A 19,055-nucleotide genomic window follows, 5' to 3' on the forward strand; every position below is an offset into this window, starting at 1 on the left:
CCGGTCAGGGGGCCGGGGGGGCACCACATAGGAAGCAACTACAGGTGGGATGTTAGTGATTCTCCTCTGATGGGAACCTGGGGAGCTGTGGTCCTGATCATTGATGCTCAATCACAGTCATGAGGCGGTGGCGTAACTCTGACGTCATAAAGTGGCAGAAATGTGTTTCCTCTGACAAGTAGCAGCAAAGCGTTTCTGACAGTTTTGCTGGGACCCTCCCCCCCGACACCCTCGTCCCTGGGCTGAGGAATGGCGCTCTGCTTCCGTCTTCTGAGTTTAAGCCTCTGCGCAGGAAAACTGCTGCGCCACACACAACTGCATTGTTTTGAGACGATTTTGTTTAGAATAACGGACATTATTTTGCTCCGAACTCTGCAATAATTTCAGTTTAAGAGCAATAATCAATATTCTGATGCCCTTTTAAACTTTTCTTATTGGTAGGATTTTTTCCCTTGGACATTTTATCGCTGATGTTCATTCATGTTTGTTTGGAATACTTGCTGGAAGCAAGATGGAGGCGGTGGTTGTAGGTCAGTAACGCCGCCAAAGTCAGTATGAGGCCATGGATTCAGGCCTGGGCGGCCTGGTGGAGCAGTGGTCCTCACTGTGGCCCCCAGCAAGAAGGTTGTGGGTGGAGCAGTGGTCCTCCCTGTGGCCCCCAGCAAGAAGGTTGTGGGTGGAGCAGTGGTCCTCCCTGTGGCCCCCAGCAAGAAGGTTGTGGGTGGAGCAGTGGTCCTCCCTGTGGCCCCCAGCAAGAAGGTTGTGGGTGGAGCAGTGGTCCTCCCTGTGGCCCCCAGCAAGAAGGTTGAGGGTGGAGCCCCGGCTGCAGCACGGGGTCTTTCTGGGTGAGTCTCCATGTTCTCCCTGTTCCTGCTGGGTTCTCTCTGGTACTCCAGCTTCCTCCACAGTCCAAAGACATCAAGAGGGACCAGGTTAATCCAGACTCTAAATTGACCGTAGGCGTGGCTGGGAGAGCCAATGGTTGTCTGTCTCTATGTGTTGGCCCTGCCATGGACTGGTGACCTGTCCAGGGGGAAGGCTGCTGGGATAGGCTCCACCCCCACCACCCTCAACAGAGGAGAGGGGGAACATGGAGGGATGATGGAGGGATGATGGATGGATGATGGATTCAGGCCTGACACTCATCAATGTTCAGACAGATAGGATCCGGTGTCTTCCTTTTCTTTTTTCCTCGTTAGTTCTTTCCTCTTGGTTACTTCTTCTCAGGTGTCTTTCTGGGTTCAGACCAGGTGAGCAGCACACACAAGGACACAGGATACTAACGAGAGCACAAAACTCGTTGGAGTCTTTGTTGAGTTAACGTTGATGAAAGTGTTGTCATATTTCTACTGGAATATTCTCCATGTCTGGTGAAATGTCTGAAATCTCCATGAAGAAATTAATACCATAAATAATTGAATCATATTTTCAAAGGTTGTTTTCCACACAGCTTCAATTCAGCATTTGCCTTTTTTATTCTTACTTTTTCTTTTCATGACACCTAACATGAGGTCTACCACCTTCAGTCACATGGAGAGCTGGACTTCAGCCCCGGTCCAAGCCTTGCTGGCTGCTGAGGCTGAGCCCACGTCTGACCTCAGACCATCACCAGCTCTTAGGTTTCGTAACTGTTGACCATCTTTGCTTGTTTCTGTTTGAATAAACGTTTCTGTCTGTTTCACTCTATTTATTCTTGTGAATGAAGACACTTGACTTTAATGTTTAATGTCACAGACTAAACCGACGCGGTTCCAGGACCAGAACCATGCAGGAGCGCCCACTGGTGGGAACCACATGAGTACAACCATGCTGCTGGACTCCACCTGACCCTCTTGTCCCAGGTGACTGTCAGGTGCAGCAGCAGGACCTGAGTCTAGCCAGCAGGGGGCGACAACGCCACTGACCCTCCAACTGTTGTGAGTCTGTCTGTGGGGCCTTCAAGCCAATGTGGCGGCCTCCCAACACAATCAGTGTTAAACAGGATGCTGAGTCGGGGGGTCCACGCCCCCCCCCCCCCCCCCAAGGACTTGTTAACATCTGCAGGGAAAGTATGTCACTTCCTGTTTGCATCAAATAAATCACTAGAACAGATCCCTGCAGAGGCAGGAACCGTTGCTGCCCCTCACTCTGATTGGTTTGCAGCCATGAGATGGACCCCCCAGTGAGTCTGACGGCGGAAACGAGCTCCGGCCTTGTGTCTCTGCAGGCGTCCGTCCATCCATCCTCTCGTCCCGCTGCTGCTCTGCAGTGACGGACTCTTCCATTTGAGACACGCTGTTGCCGCGGCGCCACAGACGGTAGCCTCCGCACAACGCTCTCTCCTTGCACAGGTGTCTAGACTTTCTGTTATTTCTGTTTCTTCTGCTCATTCCATGAGTGTGAGTGACACCAACTGCCGGAGTCAAATTCCTTGTATGTTGTCAACATACTTGGCCAATAAAACTCATTCTGATTCTGATGTGAGGGTGCAAAGTACTACTACGACTGAGTACAATTTCCAGGACTGCAGCTTCTACTGTTACTACCACTACCACGACTACCACTACTTGTCGTGGATTTCATATCACTGGTTACTTCGATTGGAAAGTATTAAGACACTTGGTGGTACCGTTTGTGGTTTACTGATGCTACTTCCTGTTGGCGGCAGGCCGGCGGCTGTGACAAAACCTCTGGACGCTTTCAGGCTTTACATGGAGGAGACGAGACAGCAGGTGGTGCAGGAGGGTGGAGAAGGCAAGAGCACCGCCATCAACCGCATCCTGGGACGCCGGGCACGTGGACTCATAGCTACCTTTGTGGTTACCTGTTTGCCAAGTAAATGATGTCCCAGTCCGAGTATTTTGATCTGGCTCACAAGGAACATACAGCTTTACCTCAGAGGGTCGGCCAAGCAAAACTACGTACGTGCAGTAAATCTAGCATCTCTGTGATTGTGGGGTTTCTACTACTGCTAGTACTAGTACTAGTACCTTTACCTATACCAGTACTGGTATGTCAAATGCCTTGAATCTCATTCCATTTTGTCCAGGGTAAAAAGAAGAGGGGGCGGAGCTTTGGCTCAAGACCTTTTCACCTTTAAATTTAGTGTTTTTTTAAAAGGTGAGTTGTCAACCACTCCTGTGTCTGAAGCTGCTAATTAGCTTAGCATAGCTAAATCTACTCAGAATGTAACCTAGTATGTGGAGAGCTGTGGTCACATAGTGATCATCAATTGGACCACATTTCTCGTCTTTATGCTAGCTAAGCTAAGCTAACTGTACTGATGGTCTCTGTTCCAGTTCCGAACCGTGACTGAACCTGCAATCAAACACAGGAGCTCACAACTCCGGTTCGTGGAGAAGCTTTTATTTTCATAATCAGAACTTTCTGTATGGGCTAACGTTTGAAGATTAGCAGTGCTGTCAAAGAAACTTTACAGGGACAAAAGGTAAGGATCTGCTCGCGTAAACCAAATTAAACACTTTTTTGTAATGGAGAAAAAAAAATTGTAGTGCAAAAAGTGAGGAGTCCGGCCAGAACCCTGGTCGTTTTGACGCTGGGTGATAATTTATGCCAAAATTTAATTGATCATAACAATTTTTGTTATAAACTAAGGAAGTCTTTTATGGCGAATGACCTGATGGCAAACAAAGTCACCACAGGGTGGGAGACAGAGCCTGAGCTGCTGCTGCGCCACATGAAGGCACCTAAATGACTGAAGTGACTCTGAAAAAACATCCACAAGAAAAACGTCAGATAAAGATAGATGGGGGGGGGGGCAATGCTTGAGATGCCAAATGAATGGATGTCTTTTTTCCTGCAGCTGGACTGGGGAGGACGCAACATTCGACAGCGATCCGCTGAACTGGCGACTGTGGAATTGTACCCCGTCTGAAAACGTACTGGGATAAAGTGAGACCCCATCTACTCACGTTCATCCATTACATTTGTTATCAAGTCAATCCATGTCGGTCGGTCAGGGCTGAGGAGTTCAGAGCACCAAACATTGAACCACGACTAGCTAGTAAACACTGGGCTGACAGGCTCACAAGTCCTCAAGAATGCTACACAAACATTAGCATGCTAACACTTCCATAACAGCCATGAGTTGTCGTCCAGTCACGTCCTGCATTAGAGGGTTAAGCTGTTAAATGAGTGCCAGAGAAGTGAGGTTTGTTGGGTGATCGGTCATGAGCACAGATTTAATTTGGACCTGACATTAGCATGGACTGCCATCTGGAGCACGAGCGTAGCTCCAACGACGGCTGCTGCAGAAAGAGCTCCCCTTTTTGTTCACATCGACAGCGACTTGGCCCGACCGTAAATGACTGGTTTATTAGCATTGCCAAGGTCAGACTGTGAAACCTGTTCATTTGAACTAAGCAGGACAAAACTCAGAGGACATGAACAGTTGGAGAAGCACCAGCCAACGTTCATCCAGTTCCACGTTTCGTTGAAGGAAAACCTTCCTTCTTTCCACTGCCTGTGAATCAGCAGCAGTTCTCAAGAACTCTGATGGAACCCAAAGCTGTTCTCATTCCTGTAACAATTTAAATAAGAACTGTAAAATAAACTAAAGACAGAAACTGACCGGAGTTAACTTAGACATTAACAATCAGAGAGATACAGAAAGATATTTACAACATTTATAAGTGGCACTGCAAAAAAACAGACAATTTAGCACTGGATATTTATACATCGCTAACAACTTAGCAACAGGAAGCTTTGGTATTTCATCTCTGCTCGCTTGAGAAAAGCTTTCGTGTCACCATTGAAGTATTTGGTCTATGGTTCGCTGAGGCCAAGGGTTACATTTTAATGTACGTCAATGTCTTTTTTTAGTTTCAAATATACGTAACATGGTCGAAGCACAGAATTCAAGGATCATTCCCTTGAGGTTCCATTTACAGTTTTTGCAACTTTTTAAGATATTCTATTCACATCTTTCATTCCTGGCTCACTACAGGTTACTGGAGAGAAAACCACCCCCATGTAGACCCTTTAGGGCAGGTTTTGTGTTGGTAATCTCTGTTTCACATGAACTGAATATGCAGGTCGCTCAGAACCCATCCTGCTGTATCAACATTGGCGTTATTCCTCAGAACTAAATAGCTGAATGTGCTAGCATGTGGCTAACCAACTTCAACAAAATGCTTTTACTCAGCAGTGAAACAAAGCGACAGACAGTCTTCAAGTGGTTTGTTGTTTTTGTGGCTTCACAGCTGCTCAAGTTGCATTCATGTTGCACGGGAGGAAAGTTTGCTAACTGCTAATTTGTCTCGTACAATCTTAAAGCCCATCCCACTAGCCTGCTAGCCTGCTACGTACAAGTGCCCGTGCAAGACGTTAGCACAAACCTCTCTGCAGTGTGATTAGAGGGGCAGTTAGCGCTAGCTGCTAGCTCGAAACATGTCCCGAGCTCCTGATCAAACTGAAGAAATGATGTTACTCATTCCGGATATATTTTTGGCAAAGTTCTTGTAAGGCAGCGTGTGTTTGAGATCATTCATGACAGGAAAACTGTGAACCCTCAAACATGAATGGAGCGTTTGACAGGCTGCTCGTCGCCATCGGCTGGCTGACCTGTTGTTGTTTGAGCCGATCGTCTCACAGTCCCAAACATTCACAGTGGTTTAGATGACGGCACCATGAAAGTAGTTAACTGGCAATCTGCATTCCTAACACCTGAAACTTCATTTCAACAGACATTTATGATGACAGCTGACGTAGAGAAAAGATCAAATCAGGCGATGTCTTCTACTCAATAACTTCCTTCATTTTTCCAGAGGTTTTTACTGAAGTGATAAATATTGTTTGCATCACTACTCTCCAGTGTTAAAGGAGGCTAGCTTGCTATTAGCATCCGGCAGTGTTTTATTTTTCCTCTCAGGCTTGTTGTTCACTGGTGAACATGAAGAGGGAAAACTGTTGAGATGAGCAAATGTTCTGGGAAATAAATAGCAGGGGTCATATGTAAACGTCAACACCTTTCTTGTTCCTCCTTGTCAATAGCGGTGCTAATAAGTACATGCCAAGGTTCCGTCCGTCTGTCCCTGCCCATACATCAATCCAGACGGAGGTCAGTTCAGCTCCAGGAGGATGAGCCCACTTCCCCTTCCATCACTCGTCCCTCCCCCCCTCCACTATCCTGTACCGCTGTCTGCAGGAGGATGGCAGCGCCACTGGCCATGAGAACACAACAGGAACAGTTGTCTGGACGTTCCTCTCCAGGAAGTTGAAGACTGGGTTCCACCACGTTCTTGACAGGTAGTTGTTGGGTGCCTGACGAAGTGTCTGATGGAAAATAAAAGATGTTTAGTCCCTTACCCAGGAACTGGGAACCCAGCTTTGTTTCCTCTGCAGAAACCAGGGTCTTAATTTATTGAGGGGGACATTATTTTACCCCCCAAGAGTCCCACCTCAGGGGATTGTACTCTCTTTATTGCTAGGAACTATGGAGGTTGATCTTTTTCACTGAGAAGTTTCTGATTGGTTGCTTTTAACAGGCATGTTTTCTCAAGCCCCACCTTTCTACAGATCCATCATAAAGCAGAACAACAAGGGTTAGAACACAGACCCACAATGAGAAAGCAGCAGATTCATTAGCCCAGGTCACAGTTGAAACATAAGAAATTATAAGCTGATGTAACCTCTTTTCAGTTCCAGGAAAAATAGTTTAGCCTCAGGAACTTTGTCAAAAAATGTCTTTTGAAAAAGTTCATTGGATCTGTATACTTGCAGCTATGTAGAACATTTGAAGGAAAAGGGAACACAAGCAAAGAAATGCAGGTTGGGATGAAAGAGCTTGGTGTTCCACAAGGTTCGATTCTGGGTCCTAAAATCTTCACCATCTCTACTGATGCTGAGTGATTGTCAGGTCCACCTTTAGGCTGATGACACTGGTGTCTACGGAACTGTTGACTGTGCCACTGAGGACTCTCACATTAACTTTCATTCGTACAAAGTGCAAATAAAACCAAATTCATTCTGTTAGCCAGACGCTTTGGTTGTGATCGTTCCTGTGGCGACTTCGTTGTAGACCTGCTCTACATGCGAGTTCCCCGAGAGAACTTGAGTCAGTGTTAATTACACTGCTGAAGGACTTGAGGGTAAAAGAGTTGTACATGAACACCGTGCGCTCCTACATGTGTGTTGGCCATGGTGTGGTACCACCAAAAGGTTCTCGTGGTGACGAAGTATCCGATAACCACATCAACGCTGTAGTGCTCATGGCCAATCAGGATGCAGACGACACCCAAGGCACTCAAGAACCAGCAGAACCAGTGGTACCACCACATCCAGCGAGGAGAGTCTGCAGACAATGACAAGGACATGACAAATACTGATGATGATGATTTTATTTTCTACCAGACCATCAAATACAGAAAGCTAGGTGGCGCCATATCAACCCGCAGCTGGAGCAGTGCAGCACTCACATTCCTTGATGAAGAGGTAAGACAACGTTAGCATGACGGTGTGGCCACTGTACAGGAAGTCCCCGCACATCATGTGAGAGCCGGTTAGAGACAAACCTGCATCAACCAACAAACAAACAAGGTTTTATGCAAAGTCACCTGAGTTTTTAAAATAATTCACTCAGTTCAACCTGATGGTTTTACCTCCTCCAGAGATGAGCCTCAGGATCCTCCAGATTTTCCCCGTCGAGTCGTTGTAGAGCTGCAACAGGCGAACAGTTACCATGGTGAAACAGAGGCTAACACATCTTAACGGGGCAGCAGGTCAAAGTGCGGCTAACGTTCCTACCTTGGGAGCACAGACCATGTGTTTCCCTGGCACCGGCAAGGTCGTGATGTACATGGTGACACAGCGGTACATGTAGAGCGTCCCGATCAGGAAGAAGCAGCGGCGGCCCACGATCGCTCTGAGGACGGACCAACAAGTTTAGGTGTGGCTGTACTGAAACTACCAGATTTTCAGAGATGCAAGAATTAATTTCCATGGTAAATCTGCACCAATTGAGTCATTAGCTGCTTGTTGCTAACAATCAGGTACTGAGCAACACGGCCAGCCTTCTGGTGACGGTGGTAATCACCTCGGAGGTTTTCAGGGTTCTATACTTGCACCTGTAGACTTTCACTGAAGTTGATTTCACTTCCATTTTTGTCCACATTTTCATCAAAAAATGTAAATAATTTGACATCAAACTTTAAAGTAGTTAGTGCTACTAAAAAGCTAGTTATTTCCTGTATAATTATTCATTCAGATTTGTGTCTCTTTCATTTCTGGTTTTGCTCTCTACAGTCTTTAGGACAGGGGTGTCAAACTGGTCCAGTCCAGCGCCGTGGGGCTGCAGGTTTTCATCAGGTGTTGCTTTTGCTTGGTTGGAATGCAAACCTGCAGCCCCACGGCGCTGGACTGGACCAGTTTGACACCCCGCTGTAGGATATCTGGCTGGTTAGCCAACAATGCTATGCTACACTCATCAGCTAATCGCTAACTGTGGTACTGAGCAGGCTGTCTGATGTCCTTCCAGCCATACTTATGTTTGAGGAAGAGCCACTGGATGAGCCAGAGCCCCACCAGGATCAGTCCGTTGACCTCGGTGACGGTGAAGGCCCAGGGGACCCGGTCCACGTAGTCAAAGAACTTGTCAGGCAGCGGCGGGCTCACCGACTTGTCGGGCACTCTCTCGTGGACGATGGTGATGACAACAGTAGTGAAGACGAGGTTGAAGACTGCGTACAGGAAGGCCACGCCCGTCTTCCACCACTCCTTGGGGAGGCGGTTGGCGCGCTCCCCCGGCACCGAGATCTTCACGTAGTCACAGTGCCGCCGCAGGCCGCTGCTCAAGGACTGGATCAGCTGGTTCTGTTGCAGCAGGCTGCTCAGTCTGTTGCGGTCATGGTTATTTTTTCCATCGGGGTTGTCGATGGGAAGTGATGGCAAGGAAGCATGGCGTGTTGGGTTACCGTTGGCAACCCTTGGAGGATGAGGAGGCGGCGATGGGCTGATGGTGGTTATGTTAACTTCCACATGGGGGCGGACATCCTCATCACTCTGGATCAGTTCTGATGCCGCCATCGATTGGCTGTAGGAAGCCTTATCAACCAATCTGGAGGAATGTCACCACGGCAACCGTCCTGTGCTGTAAAGATGATATTTCTTTATTGGGTAATAATCCAATAATCCAGGATCATTCAGCTGCCAGGGGTGATCAATGATCGGAACCAGGAGTTCAACTGATGAGGTCACAGAGTCGTCAGTTCAGGATGACTCAGCACAAACCTGCAAAACAAACAGGTTTACTTGTAGTTTCTTCCTCAGAAGCACTTTTCTGTCTGTTAGCCTGAGTCTGTCTGAGCTGAAACGAACCTCTGAAATATGTGCAGTGATTTGGTCACGTGGAACGATTTATGCTGGCATAATTCACGTCATGTAGACAAGTGGGGCCTTTACTGACATTCAAATACACACCCGAGTTGCTTGCCACAGTTAGCTAGCTAGCTAGCTAGCTAACTGTGGTTAACTGTTGAGTGGTTGCTAAGGTGTTAGCATCCTAACGCACCCTGCGGTGAGTGGTACGATCCTGGCTGAGGCCAGCGAGGGTCGACGTGTGCTAGACATGCTTTTCTCTTGACCGGCAGCAGCAGAGGACACACTGGTGCTTTCACACACGTCGCTCCGGCTGTGCTTGGTTTTGTGTTGCAGGGTTCTTGTGGCGTCCTCGTCGTCTCGGGAGGCTTAACAAACAAACACAGGAGCTGCGGGGACCTGTTGAGTCTCCTGCAGGCGGAGTCAAACCCTCGTCCCTGTCCTGCTAAATTTCTCAACTGCCTGCCGCCTCTCGTCAACGTTTCACACCCCAGTGTTTGTGTGTGTATGGAGCCACACACGCTGCTGCTCAAACACATCACCTCGTACAGATCTGACCTGCGACTGATCTTCATTCACTAATAATCACATAATTATATAACATAACCTGCAAAAGAATCAAGTCGCCATTTTGAGTCTGAATGTTGACTACAAGTCCTCAGACCTCAGCTCCCTTTTCATTCTAGACAGCAAACAGGAACGGCGTCACGCTTCACCAGCTGAAGTCAGAGCCAACCATAGTTTCTACACAAGCTGCCAGCCCGACCGATGCTCGCCGTCTGGGGCGGCTACTGAGAGGGAGGAGGGAATGAACCCTACAGATCAATCACGCCAACAATAGTGATGATCCTCCTCTTACGAGACGGAAGTGAGAGAGTTGTCCAGACAGTGGCTGGTGCACTCGTCCGCTCCGCTGCCATCAAATCGCTGTAATTTACCACAAGCATCTTTTCTTGTGACACAACCTGTAACTGAGACGCACAGTGACACGTGTGATCGGCCGGCTTCTCCAAATTCTCCGGCGAGCGGATCAATAGTCAATAGTCAATATGTCAGGTAAACAGACTCCTGTGATGTCACAGTGGAAATTCGATTACACAACAATTAACCAACTCAATACTCCGAACGCTGCTTCGTCTCAGCAGCAGCAGCTCAGGAGGTGTTCAGTGTCACTGTGTAGAACAGAGTTCTGTGTTTCCAAAAGTGACATTCTCCTTGGTTGTTACATCACTTCCTGTTTACAACAGACAAGTGAACGCAGTTAAGACCACGAGATTCCAATTCAGCTGATTCAACAGCACAAGACCAGCAGACGGTGTGACAGCTGGCAGAAGTTTCACTACCCAGTCACTCTTTCACTACCCATTCACTCTTTCACTACCCATTCACTCTTTCACTACCCATTCACTTTCAAAACTCATTCACTCCTTAACCACCCTTTCACTCCTTCACCACTCATTCATTCTTTCACCATTCATTCACTCTCACTTCTGATTCACTCATTTCTGATTCACTCCTTTGCCAATCACTCACTCTTGATTCATTCTTTCATCATCCATTCAGTCTTTCACTACTGAGCCACTCTTTCACTTCTGAATCAATGTTTCACTCGTATATTTCTGATTTACTCACTGTTGATTCATTCTTTCGTGTCTGTTTGGCTTGAAACATTCTATCACTCCTGATTCACTCTCACTCCTCATTCACTCTCACTCCTGATTCACTCTCACTCCTCATTCACTCTATCACTCCTGATTCACTCTCACTCCTCATTGGTTTATAACTCCTCATTCATTCCATCACCCCTGATTCGCTCTATCACTCCATCACTCCTCATTCGCTCTATCACTCCATCACTCCTCATTCGCTCTATCACTCCATCACTCCTCATTCGCTCTATTACTCCTCATTCGCTCGATCACTCTATCACTCCTCATTCGCTCTATCACTCCATCACTCCTCATTCGCTCTATTACTCCTCATTCGCTCGATCACTCTATCACTCCTCATTCGCTCGATCACTCTATCACTCCTCATTCGCTCTATCACTCCATCACTCCTCATTCGCTCTATCACTCCTCATTCGCTCTATCACTCCTCATTCGCTCTATCACTCCATCACTCCTCATTCGCTCTATCACTCCATCACTCCTCATTCGCTCTATCACTCCATCACTCATTTGCTCTATCACTCCATCACTCATTTGCTCTATCACTCCATCACTCCTCATTCGCTCTATCACTCCATCACTCCTCATTCGCTCTATCACTCCATCACTCCTCATTCGCTCTATCACTCCATCACTCCTCATTCGCTCTATCACTCCATCACTCCTCATTCGCTCTATCACTCCATCACTCCTCATTCGCTCTATCACTCATCACTCCTCATTTGCTCTATCACTCATCACTCCTCATTCGCTCTATCACTCATCACTCCTCATTCGCTCTATCACTCCATCACTCCTCATTCGCTCCATCACTCCTCATTCGCTCCATCACTCCTCATTCGCTCTATCACTCCTCATTCGCTCTATCACTCCATCACTCCTCATTCGCTCTATCACTCCATCACTCCTCATTCGCTCTATCACTCCATCACTCCTCATTCGCTCTATCACTCCATCACTCCTCATTCGCTCTATCACTCCATCACTCCTCATTCATTCTATCACTCCATCACTCCTCATTCGCTCTATCACTCCATCACTCCTCATTCGCTCTATTACTCCTCATTCGCTCGATCACTCTATCACTCCTCATTCGCTCTATCACTCCATCACTCCTCATTCGCTCTATCACTCATCACTCCTCATTCGCTCTATCACTCATCACTCCTCATTCGCTCTATCACTCCTCATTCGCTCTATCACTCCTCATTCGCTCTATCACCCCTCATTCGCTCTATCACTCCATCACTCATTCGCTCTATCACTCCATCACTCATTCGCTCTATCACTCCATCACTCCTCATTCGCTCTATCACTCCATCACTCCTCATTCGCTCTATCACTCCATCACTCCTCATTCGCTCTATCACTCCATCACTCCTCATTCGCTCTATCACTCCATCACTCCTCATTCATTCTATCACTCCATCACTCCTCATTCGCTCTATCACTCCATCACTCCTCATTCGCTCTATCACTCCTCATTCGCTCGATCACTCTATCACTCCTCATTCGCTCGATCACTCTATCACTCCTCATTCGCTCTATCACTCCATCACTCCTCATTCGCTCTGTCACTCCTCATTCGCTCTATCACTCCTCATTCGCTCTATCACTCCATCACTCCTCATTCACTCTATCACTCCTCATTCGCTCGATCACTCTGTCACTCCTCATTCGCTCTATCACTCCATCACTCCTCATTCGCTCTATCACTCCTCATTCGCTCTATCACTCATCACTCCTCATTCGCTCTATCACTCCATCACTCCTCATTCGCTCTATCACTCCTCATTCGCTCTATCACTCCATCACTCCTCATTCGCTCTATCACTCCTCATTCGCTCTATCACTCCATCACTCCTCATTCGCTCTATCACTCCATCACTCCTCATTCGTTCTTGATTGATTCATTGATCCCCACCTCATCACTAACAGCAAACTCCGCCGGTGAGAGGCTCGTCGGGCGTTTTCTCCTCAATTATCCAATCATCTCGTTCAACCGGTCGATTCATTGACCTGCTGTTTGTTTTGGCACCGAGTCTTACTGACCCCCCCCCCCCCCCCCCCCCCCGCCGCAGAAACATGAGCACGAACATAGAAAAGTTCTGTCTGTTCGAACATCGATTAGTTCACCTGAGCGAACAAATCGATCGCTCTTCCCTGGGCAGCTCATCGAACTCTTCCCCAACCACAGAAAACGTCAGCAGGTACGAGACCTCATCTTGGAGTCACCCGGAACTTAGCAACTCACCTGTGTGACGCATTCACCACCTCCCAGCTTCGTGTTAACCCTCGAAGGCGAGATTGAACGCGTTAAAGGCTTGGTTTCACCGCGGCGAACCTCCCGTCTCACCTTTCCAGCTGCTCACCCTCACTCCTCACCCGGACACCGGCTCCTCTTCCTCCTCTCTGCTCCCAACTCTTCTCCTATGCGCGTTCATCGCGAGCGCGCCGCCGCTCCAAATATGGTGCAACAGCTTCCGGAGACGCGCCCCGCTGACTCACCTGATTCCGGCGAAACTCGGAGTTTTCCGTCGATGTATGGAAGCCAGGAAGAACCAAATCATGCCAGCGAGCGCGCGAGAGCTGGTCAGTGAGTGAGATGAGGGTCGCGTCCGAATTGGCAACCTACGACCTCCTGCTACACGTCACCATTCGGACACCCGAGAAGATTGGTGGTGAAGCACGACCTCTGCTGGCAGAGCACAGATACCGCAATCAGGTAGACAGCACCAACGAAAGCCCCACCTGCTGGCCTGACTGTGGTACTGCACTCCACTCTGAGCACCTTTCACTCATTCTCTATTGTTAAGCACATGAACGCACCTTTAGTCATCAACAACTATAAATGTTGGTGTTCATCAGAATGGGAGACTGTTGGTGGCGCTAACTTGGCTTGAGGGTCCACAAGATTTTAGGGGACGAAGAAGAAGTCCGCGGTGCATTGTGGGCCATAGGTTGCTCTGTAGGATGCACCTGAACCGACCCACAATGTGGGCGTGTTTAGGCTGGAATTTAGGTTGAGAAGTAGGTTGCTACTCACGCCAGTTGTGGTTTGGGACAGCCTCCGTCGTAGCAGCAGGTCGAAGGCTGTCACTTGGCAATTCAGTCGGACCCAACCGAGAACATGGCTGCTGTACGACCCAGACACGCTCGGGCTCATCCATTCATTACTGACTGGTCTTTAACATTTGAAACAGCTTGTTAGGAATCATCATATAGCTCGTTTTAAACATACGTGCCTACATAAATATATACATTAATACCTATATTTGTACATGTATGAAAGCATGTATGTGTAATTATGATGTGTTCAAGTACATATGGATGAAACGATTTATGTATGAATATGAATTTGAAAGTGTATGCATGTATGAATGTGTGTATGTATTTATGAATGAAAATATGTATGTGTAAAAATATGTACGTATTATGAAAGTACAAGTGAATATATGATGAAAATGTATGTACATACATATATACATTGATACACATACATAAATATATACTTTCATACATACATAAATTCCTACTTAAATACAAACATACATAAATACATATATTTTCATACATGGATAAATTCATACTTTCACTTTTATACATACGTATGTATTTTTGTAGGGTTCATGTGAGCCCTTGGGAACTTACATCAACTCTCACTCCTTTTTTTTATTCATTCCCGTCCACACCGCTAACACGAACGCCGGCGGAGCCGCCATCTTGTCTGTTCAGGTTATTTTTTTGCTTCCATTTTTTGTTCCATATCTACACACATACATTCGTTATTTCATACATACCTAATACTTTCATACATATTTTCATACATACATACTTTCATATACACATACGTACATACATATATTCATACTTTTATATATAAATACATTCACAAATACAAACTTATTCGTACATTCATTCAAACATTCATACATACAGATATACATACTTACATAATTTGTAAATACATTCATATACACATACATGCACACTTTTATACATATGTACATACATACATCTTTATGTACACGCAGACATTTTACTGATGGACTGGTGAACTGTTTACTATTTGTGTTGAGTGTAACTTTGATTTCTCTTTCAACTTTATTAATGAGAAGAAGACAAGAAAGTTTTAAGAATACAGAAATAAATACAATTCAAAGTCAATTTACCAACAAACAACTCTTCCTTGTTGCAGCATCCACCAGTTGTTCTTACTGGTGGGCGGAGCTTCGTCTGGAGACAGAAAAGAACCAGAAATCACAAACAACCAACAGGAACAGAGGACACCAATATATTTGAATCTAGCAGCTGTTGGGAAGCGGCAGACATTTTTAATGGGAGGAGGAGGTGTTTGACCTTTGACCTCCAGCTGGAGATGGACACAGACAGCTGACAGGGGTTCAGACTTCGGTCTTTGTGAGAGTGAGCAGCGTGCGAGCAACGGTGTCTTCCAGCATGGACGTAGACGAGCTGTTCCACCCCAGGTACGAGTCACACTCCTGTCTCAATTGTTCTTCAGGTGTGGGGGAGAAGGGAGTGATGCATTCAGTGTGAATCAGACATTCAGCCTCCTGTAGACATTAACCCTGCAGCTGTCTGTGCTCTTGTATTGTTACTGAGATTTTTAGACTTGGGTCAAGTGTCGACTGGTGAAACGAACTAGTCGCTTTCCTGTTATTGTTTCTTGTTGATGTCCGTGTCTCTGGTCGAACGTCGACACGCTGTGCTCCAGGTTTGATATGAGACGTGAGCATTTAAGTTCCAGTTATTTTTAGCACCGTCCAACTGCAGCTGCTGCTTGTCAACACGTCAGTAACTCAGCAGCTGACCTGCGAGCTGCTGGGACTCGACTTCCACTTGGTGTGAAAAGCAGATCAGCACAAGTTAGAGTTTTAAAAGAACATAATGACTTTCAGAGACATCCTCTGATTGTCTCCAGAGACAGAGCCAAAGAGGAAGAGACTTCTCTAGAGAGCTTGTTAGCTTAGCATGATGAATGGTAGTGGATGGCAAGTGTTAGCATACACATACACAGGGTGATGGACAATAGATTGAGACAGATTGAAGAGTTGGCATGTTCCTTTAAGAAGTGATTACCATCCATCCATCCCTCCATCCATCATCCATCCATCCCTCCATCCATCATCCCTCCATTCATCCATCCTCCATCCATCCATCATCCATTCTTCCACCCATCATCCACCCATCATCCCTCCATTCATCCATCCTCCATCCATCCATCATCCATCCATCCATCCATTCATCCATCATCCCTCCATGTTCCCCCTCTTCTCCTGTTCAGGGTAGTGGGGGTGGAGCCTATCCCAGCAGCCTTCCCCCTGGACAGGTCACCAGTCCATGGCAGGGCCAACACATAAAGACAGACAACCATTGGCTCTCCCAGCCACGCCTACGGTCAATTTAGAGTCTGGATTAACCTGGTCCCTCTTGATGTCTTTGGACTGTGGAGGAAGCTGGAGTACCAGAGAGAACCCAGCAGGAACAGGGAGAACATGGAGACTCACCCAGAAAGACCCCGTGCTGCAGCCGGGGCTCCACCCACAACCTTCTTGCTGGGGGCCACAGTGAGGACCACTGCTCCACCCACAACCTTCTTGATGGGGGGCCACAGTGAGGACCACTGCTCCACCCACAACCTTCTTGCTGGGGGCCACAGTGAGGACCACTGCTCCACCAGGCCGCCACTATAAAAGATTACATTTTTGAATATGTTCACATGGTCACAGGGAATAAACTTGTTAACAGATCACATCTATGATGGGAGGGAGCTCTGTGATTGGTCTTCGATGACACTCTGGCGTTGTGAGGAACCAATGACTATTGTGTATTTTTGTGTCTCAGTCTGGAGGCGGCGCTGATGAAGCTGGACCCTGAGGACGGTGAGAAGATGATGGATTTCTTTAAAACTCACGCTCTGCTGACAAGAGAGAAAGCTCGTAAGTTTGACTTACTCACTGGAGTTGCAGCAGTTAGAGTGGCGCCCCCGTGTGGGTGAGATGAAAACTGTGTTTCAGTCCTGCAGGCGTCGGTGCGCGAGCAGAAGAAGCTGCTGGTGGAAAACGCCAAACTGAAGAAAGACATTGAGCTGCTGCATCTTCAACTGCAGGACAAACAGAGGAGACGCACCGGTACACACACACACGCTTAACCACGTTACCAGTTACGTTATTATCTGTAATGTGTTGATTTATCTTCTTAATAATGAGCTTAAGTCATTGCCTCCAGATAATGGAGGACAAGTAGATTAAAGAATGAGGAAGAGGCCATTAAGAACTGCGGCTGGATGTCATCATGAGCTTTGAGCCCTCATGATGACCAGTTTATCCTCACCGATAATCACGCTTCCTGTCGATTAATCAGCCTCTGTTACCATGACTCTGTTTCAGCGAAGGCCGCGCTCTCCCTGCCCCCGCCTCCCCAAACTTTGAGCCTTGCCCCTCGTGCACCTGTGCATCCCCTTCCTTCCGCTGTGGGTGTGTCAACAGCTCCTTCCCCTTCCTCCTCCTCTCATAAGCAGATCCAGCGGAGGAGAGGAAACCACAGAGGTGAGATGGAAAAGCAGGAAGTCAAACAGGACATTAGAAAAAGAAGGAACAATAATTTTACATCCTTAATCAGCTCATCCTGTCTGTCCACCCCTTGGGGCGGAGCCTCCGGTTGACGTGTCACGCCTTGACCTGAGAGTTGGGCGGATTCTCAGTGTTCACCGCCACCCATTGGCTGAGATGCTGTCAGTCCAGGAAGTGGACCTTGGAGAAAACGCCCTGCGGACGGTCGTCAGCAAACTAGCAGGGCAAACACACCTGGAAGAGGTTGTCCTCTCCTTCTTGCTCTCTTAACGTTAGCATCTGTTGCTATTATCATTAGCAATGGCTCCTTCTGATTCCAGTGTCCCCGTAGTCCATGAACCTGCAGACTCTGAAAATACTGCTACAATAGAAGTGATACTTAAGATCACGCAAGTTTCAAGTTTAGTTATTTGACATGTAGTAGTAGAAGAAAACTGTGTCATCAACTAAAGTCCGCTTCTCTCTCTTCAGCTCCAGGGCTCGCTCGCTGTGCTGCTATGCAACGTCAAGGCCCGAAAACTGAAGGGCGTGATCTCTCAAGCCCGCCTTCTCTGGTGCTGCAACTCTAACGAGATCATGGAGCTTCTGGCCCCGCCCCCAGGCGCCATCCCTGGAGACAGAGTCACTTTCCTCAACTACCCTGGTAATCATGACAACACTAAAGAAAGAGTTATTGGAATAATTATAGAAAATATAGAATATATATATATATATATGTTTATATATTTGTTTACAAAAACATCTATTACTTGTTACTTTCCATCTCCAGTTGCCAGAGAAGAACACACAAACATGAGTACAAATCACGCAAATCCAAGTTCATCCTTTCTTTCAAACAAGCTTTTGTTTCAGCCTTGAAAATGACGGAGGTTCAAAGGTGACTGTCACAGGGTCAGACAGCCTCATGACACTCTCACATGAACTGTATACTGTAACTATAGAAACCTAATATTTGTAAGTCCAACATGAGATGGATCTTGGCTGTAACAGAGGAGGATCATCAGCGTACAGACGAATCATCCATATGAATTGTAACTAAAGTGTGCTCAGTGTGGAACCCTGAGGAACTCCCTTTGCTGCTGGTAAAAAAAAAAAGTTTTAGAGTCCCTTTCTCATTAATGAATCTAATTTTGCCTGCATCTTTTCAGGTGAGCCAGATCGAGAATTGCAGTCAAAGCAGAGAGTTTGGGAGGTTCTTCAGCCCAACCTGCAGGTCAACAACAGGGGCGTGGCCAACTATAAAGGTTGTGGCTTCCAGGTGAAGGGGAAGGGTCTTTGCAGGGCACCCTCCCTCACCAATGGCTTCATCAGATAGACAACATGCCACTTAGAGAGGAGAGGAAGACATGCTTTGACGTGCTGAATACGTAATTTTCACTGCTTTTAATTTGAAAGGTCTGTGCACTATGGCTAATGATGTTCGCTGTGTATCACTGTTTTTAACTGATTAAAGTCACTTGAAACCATCAGTTTCCTCTGG

The 19,055-nt window shown here is 47.0% G+C and overlaps 2 protein-coding genes and 1 long non-coding RNA gene across 10 annotated transcripts; 2 read left to right on the top strand and 1 right to left on the bottom strand.

Annotated features, from left to right (window-relative positions):
- Positions 1-19: 19 nt before the first annotated feature.
- LOC147239031 (uncharacterized) lies at positions 20-7,975 on the top strand. 3 transcript variants are annotated; one of them, XR_015111734.1, is made up of 9 exons: positions 20-1,619; positions 1,735-1,841; positions 2,207-2,330; positions 2,648-2,900; positions 3,029-3,099; positions 3,279-3,427; positions 3,803-3,891; positions 5,992-6,246; positions 7,351-7,975. It is a non-coding gene; the product is annotated as an uncharacterized LOC147239031 (long non-coding RNA). The 3 variants fall into 3 exon arrangements; XR_015111735.1 differs by lacking the exon at positions 7,351-7,975 and having other exon boundaries at positions 3,279-3,328; positions 5,992-7,031; XR_015111733.1 differs by lacking the exon at positions 7,351-7,975 and having other exon boundaries at positions 5,992-7,029.
- On the bottom strand, positions 3,349-13,645 carry sgms2b (sphingomyelin synthase 2b). Of its 3 annotated transcripts, none has more exons than XM_086196831.1 (7): positions 13,491-13,645; positions 8,480-9,225; positions 7,744-7,861; positions 7,599-7,656; positions 7,416-7,511; positions 7,125-7,291; positions 3,349-6,273 (listed from the first exon to the last, which is right to left on the bottom strand). In XM_086196831.1, the coding sequence occupies exons 2-7, from the start codon at positions 9,019-9,021 to the stop codon at positions 6,100-6,102; spliced, it is 1,155 nt and encodes a 384-aa protein (XP_086052957.1). In that variant the 5' UTR covers positions 9,022-9,225; positions 13,491-13,645; the 3' UTR covers positions 3,349-6,099. The 3 variants fall into 3 exon arrangements, with proteins under 3 accessions (XP_086052957.1, XP_086052956.1, XP_086052955.1); XM_086196830.1 differs by lacking the exon at positions 13,491-13,645 and adding an exon at positions 13,339-13,468; XM_086196829.1 differs by lacking the exon at positions 13,491-13,645 and adding an exon at positions 13,237-13,468.
- aimp1b (aminoacyl tRNA synthetase complex interacting multifunctional protein 1b) lies at positions 8,490-19,033 on the top strand. Of its 4 annotated transcripts, none has more exons than XM_086196835.1 (8): positions 8,490-9,240; positions 15,181-15,469; positions 16,848-16,942; positions 17,021-17,134; positions 17,393-17,551; positions 17,625-17,818; positions 18,047-18,218; positions 18,724-19,033. In XM_086196835.1, exons 2-8 carry the CDS (start codon positions 15,441-15,443, stop codon positions 18,888-18,890), a joined length of 930 nt encoding a protein of 309 aa, XP_086052961.1. In that variant the 5' UTR covers positions 8,490-9,240; positions 15,181-15,440; the 3' UTR covers positions 18,891-19,033. The 4 variants fall into 4 exon arrangements, with proteins under 4 accessions (XP_086052961.1, XP_086052958.1, XP_086052959.1 ...); XM_086196832.1 differs by lacking the exon at positions 8,490-9,240 and adding an exon at positions 13,061-14,717; XM_086196833.1 differs by lacking the exon at positions 8,490-9,240 and adding an exon at positions 13,061-13,750.
- Positions 19,034-19,055: the final 22 nt, after the last annotated feature.

This window comes from Aulostomus chinensis, chromosome 24, assembly GCF_037954235.1.
Source record: "Aulostomus chinensis isolate RoL2024-O1b breed Wild chromosome 24, RoL_Achi_v1.0, whole genome shotgun sequence".
Taxonomy (NCBI): Eukaryota; Metazoa; Chordata; class Actinopteri; order Syngnathiformes; family Aulostomidae; genus Aulostomus; species Aulostomus chinensis.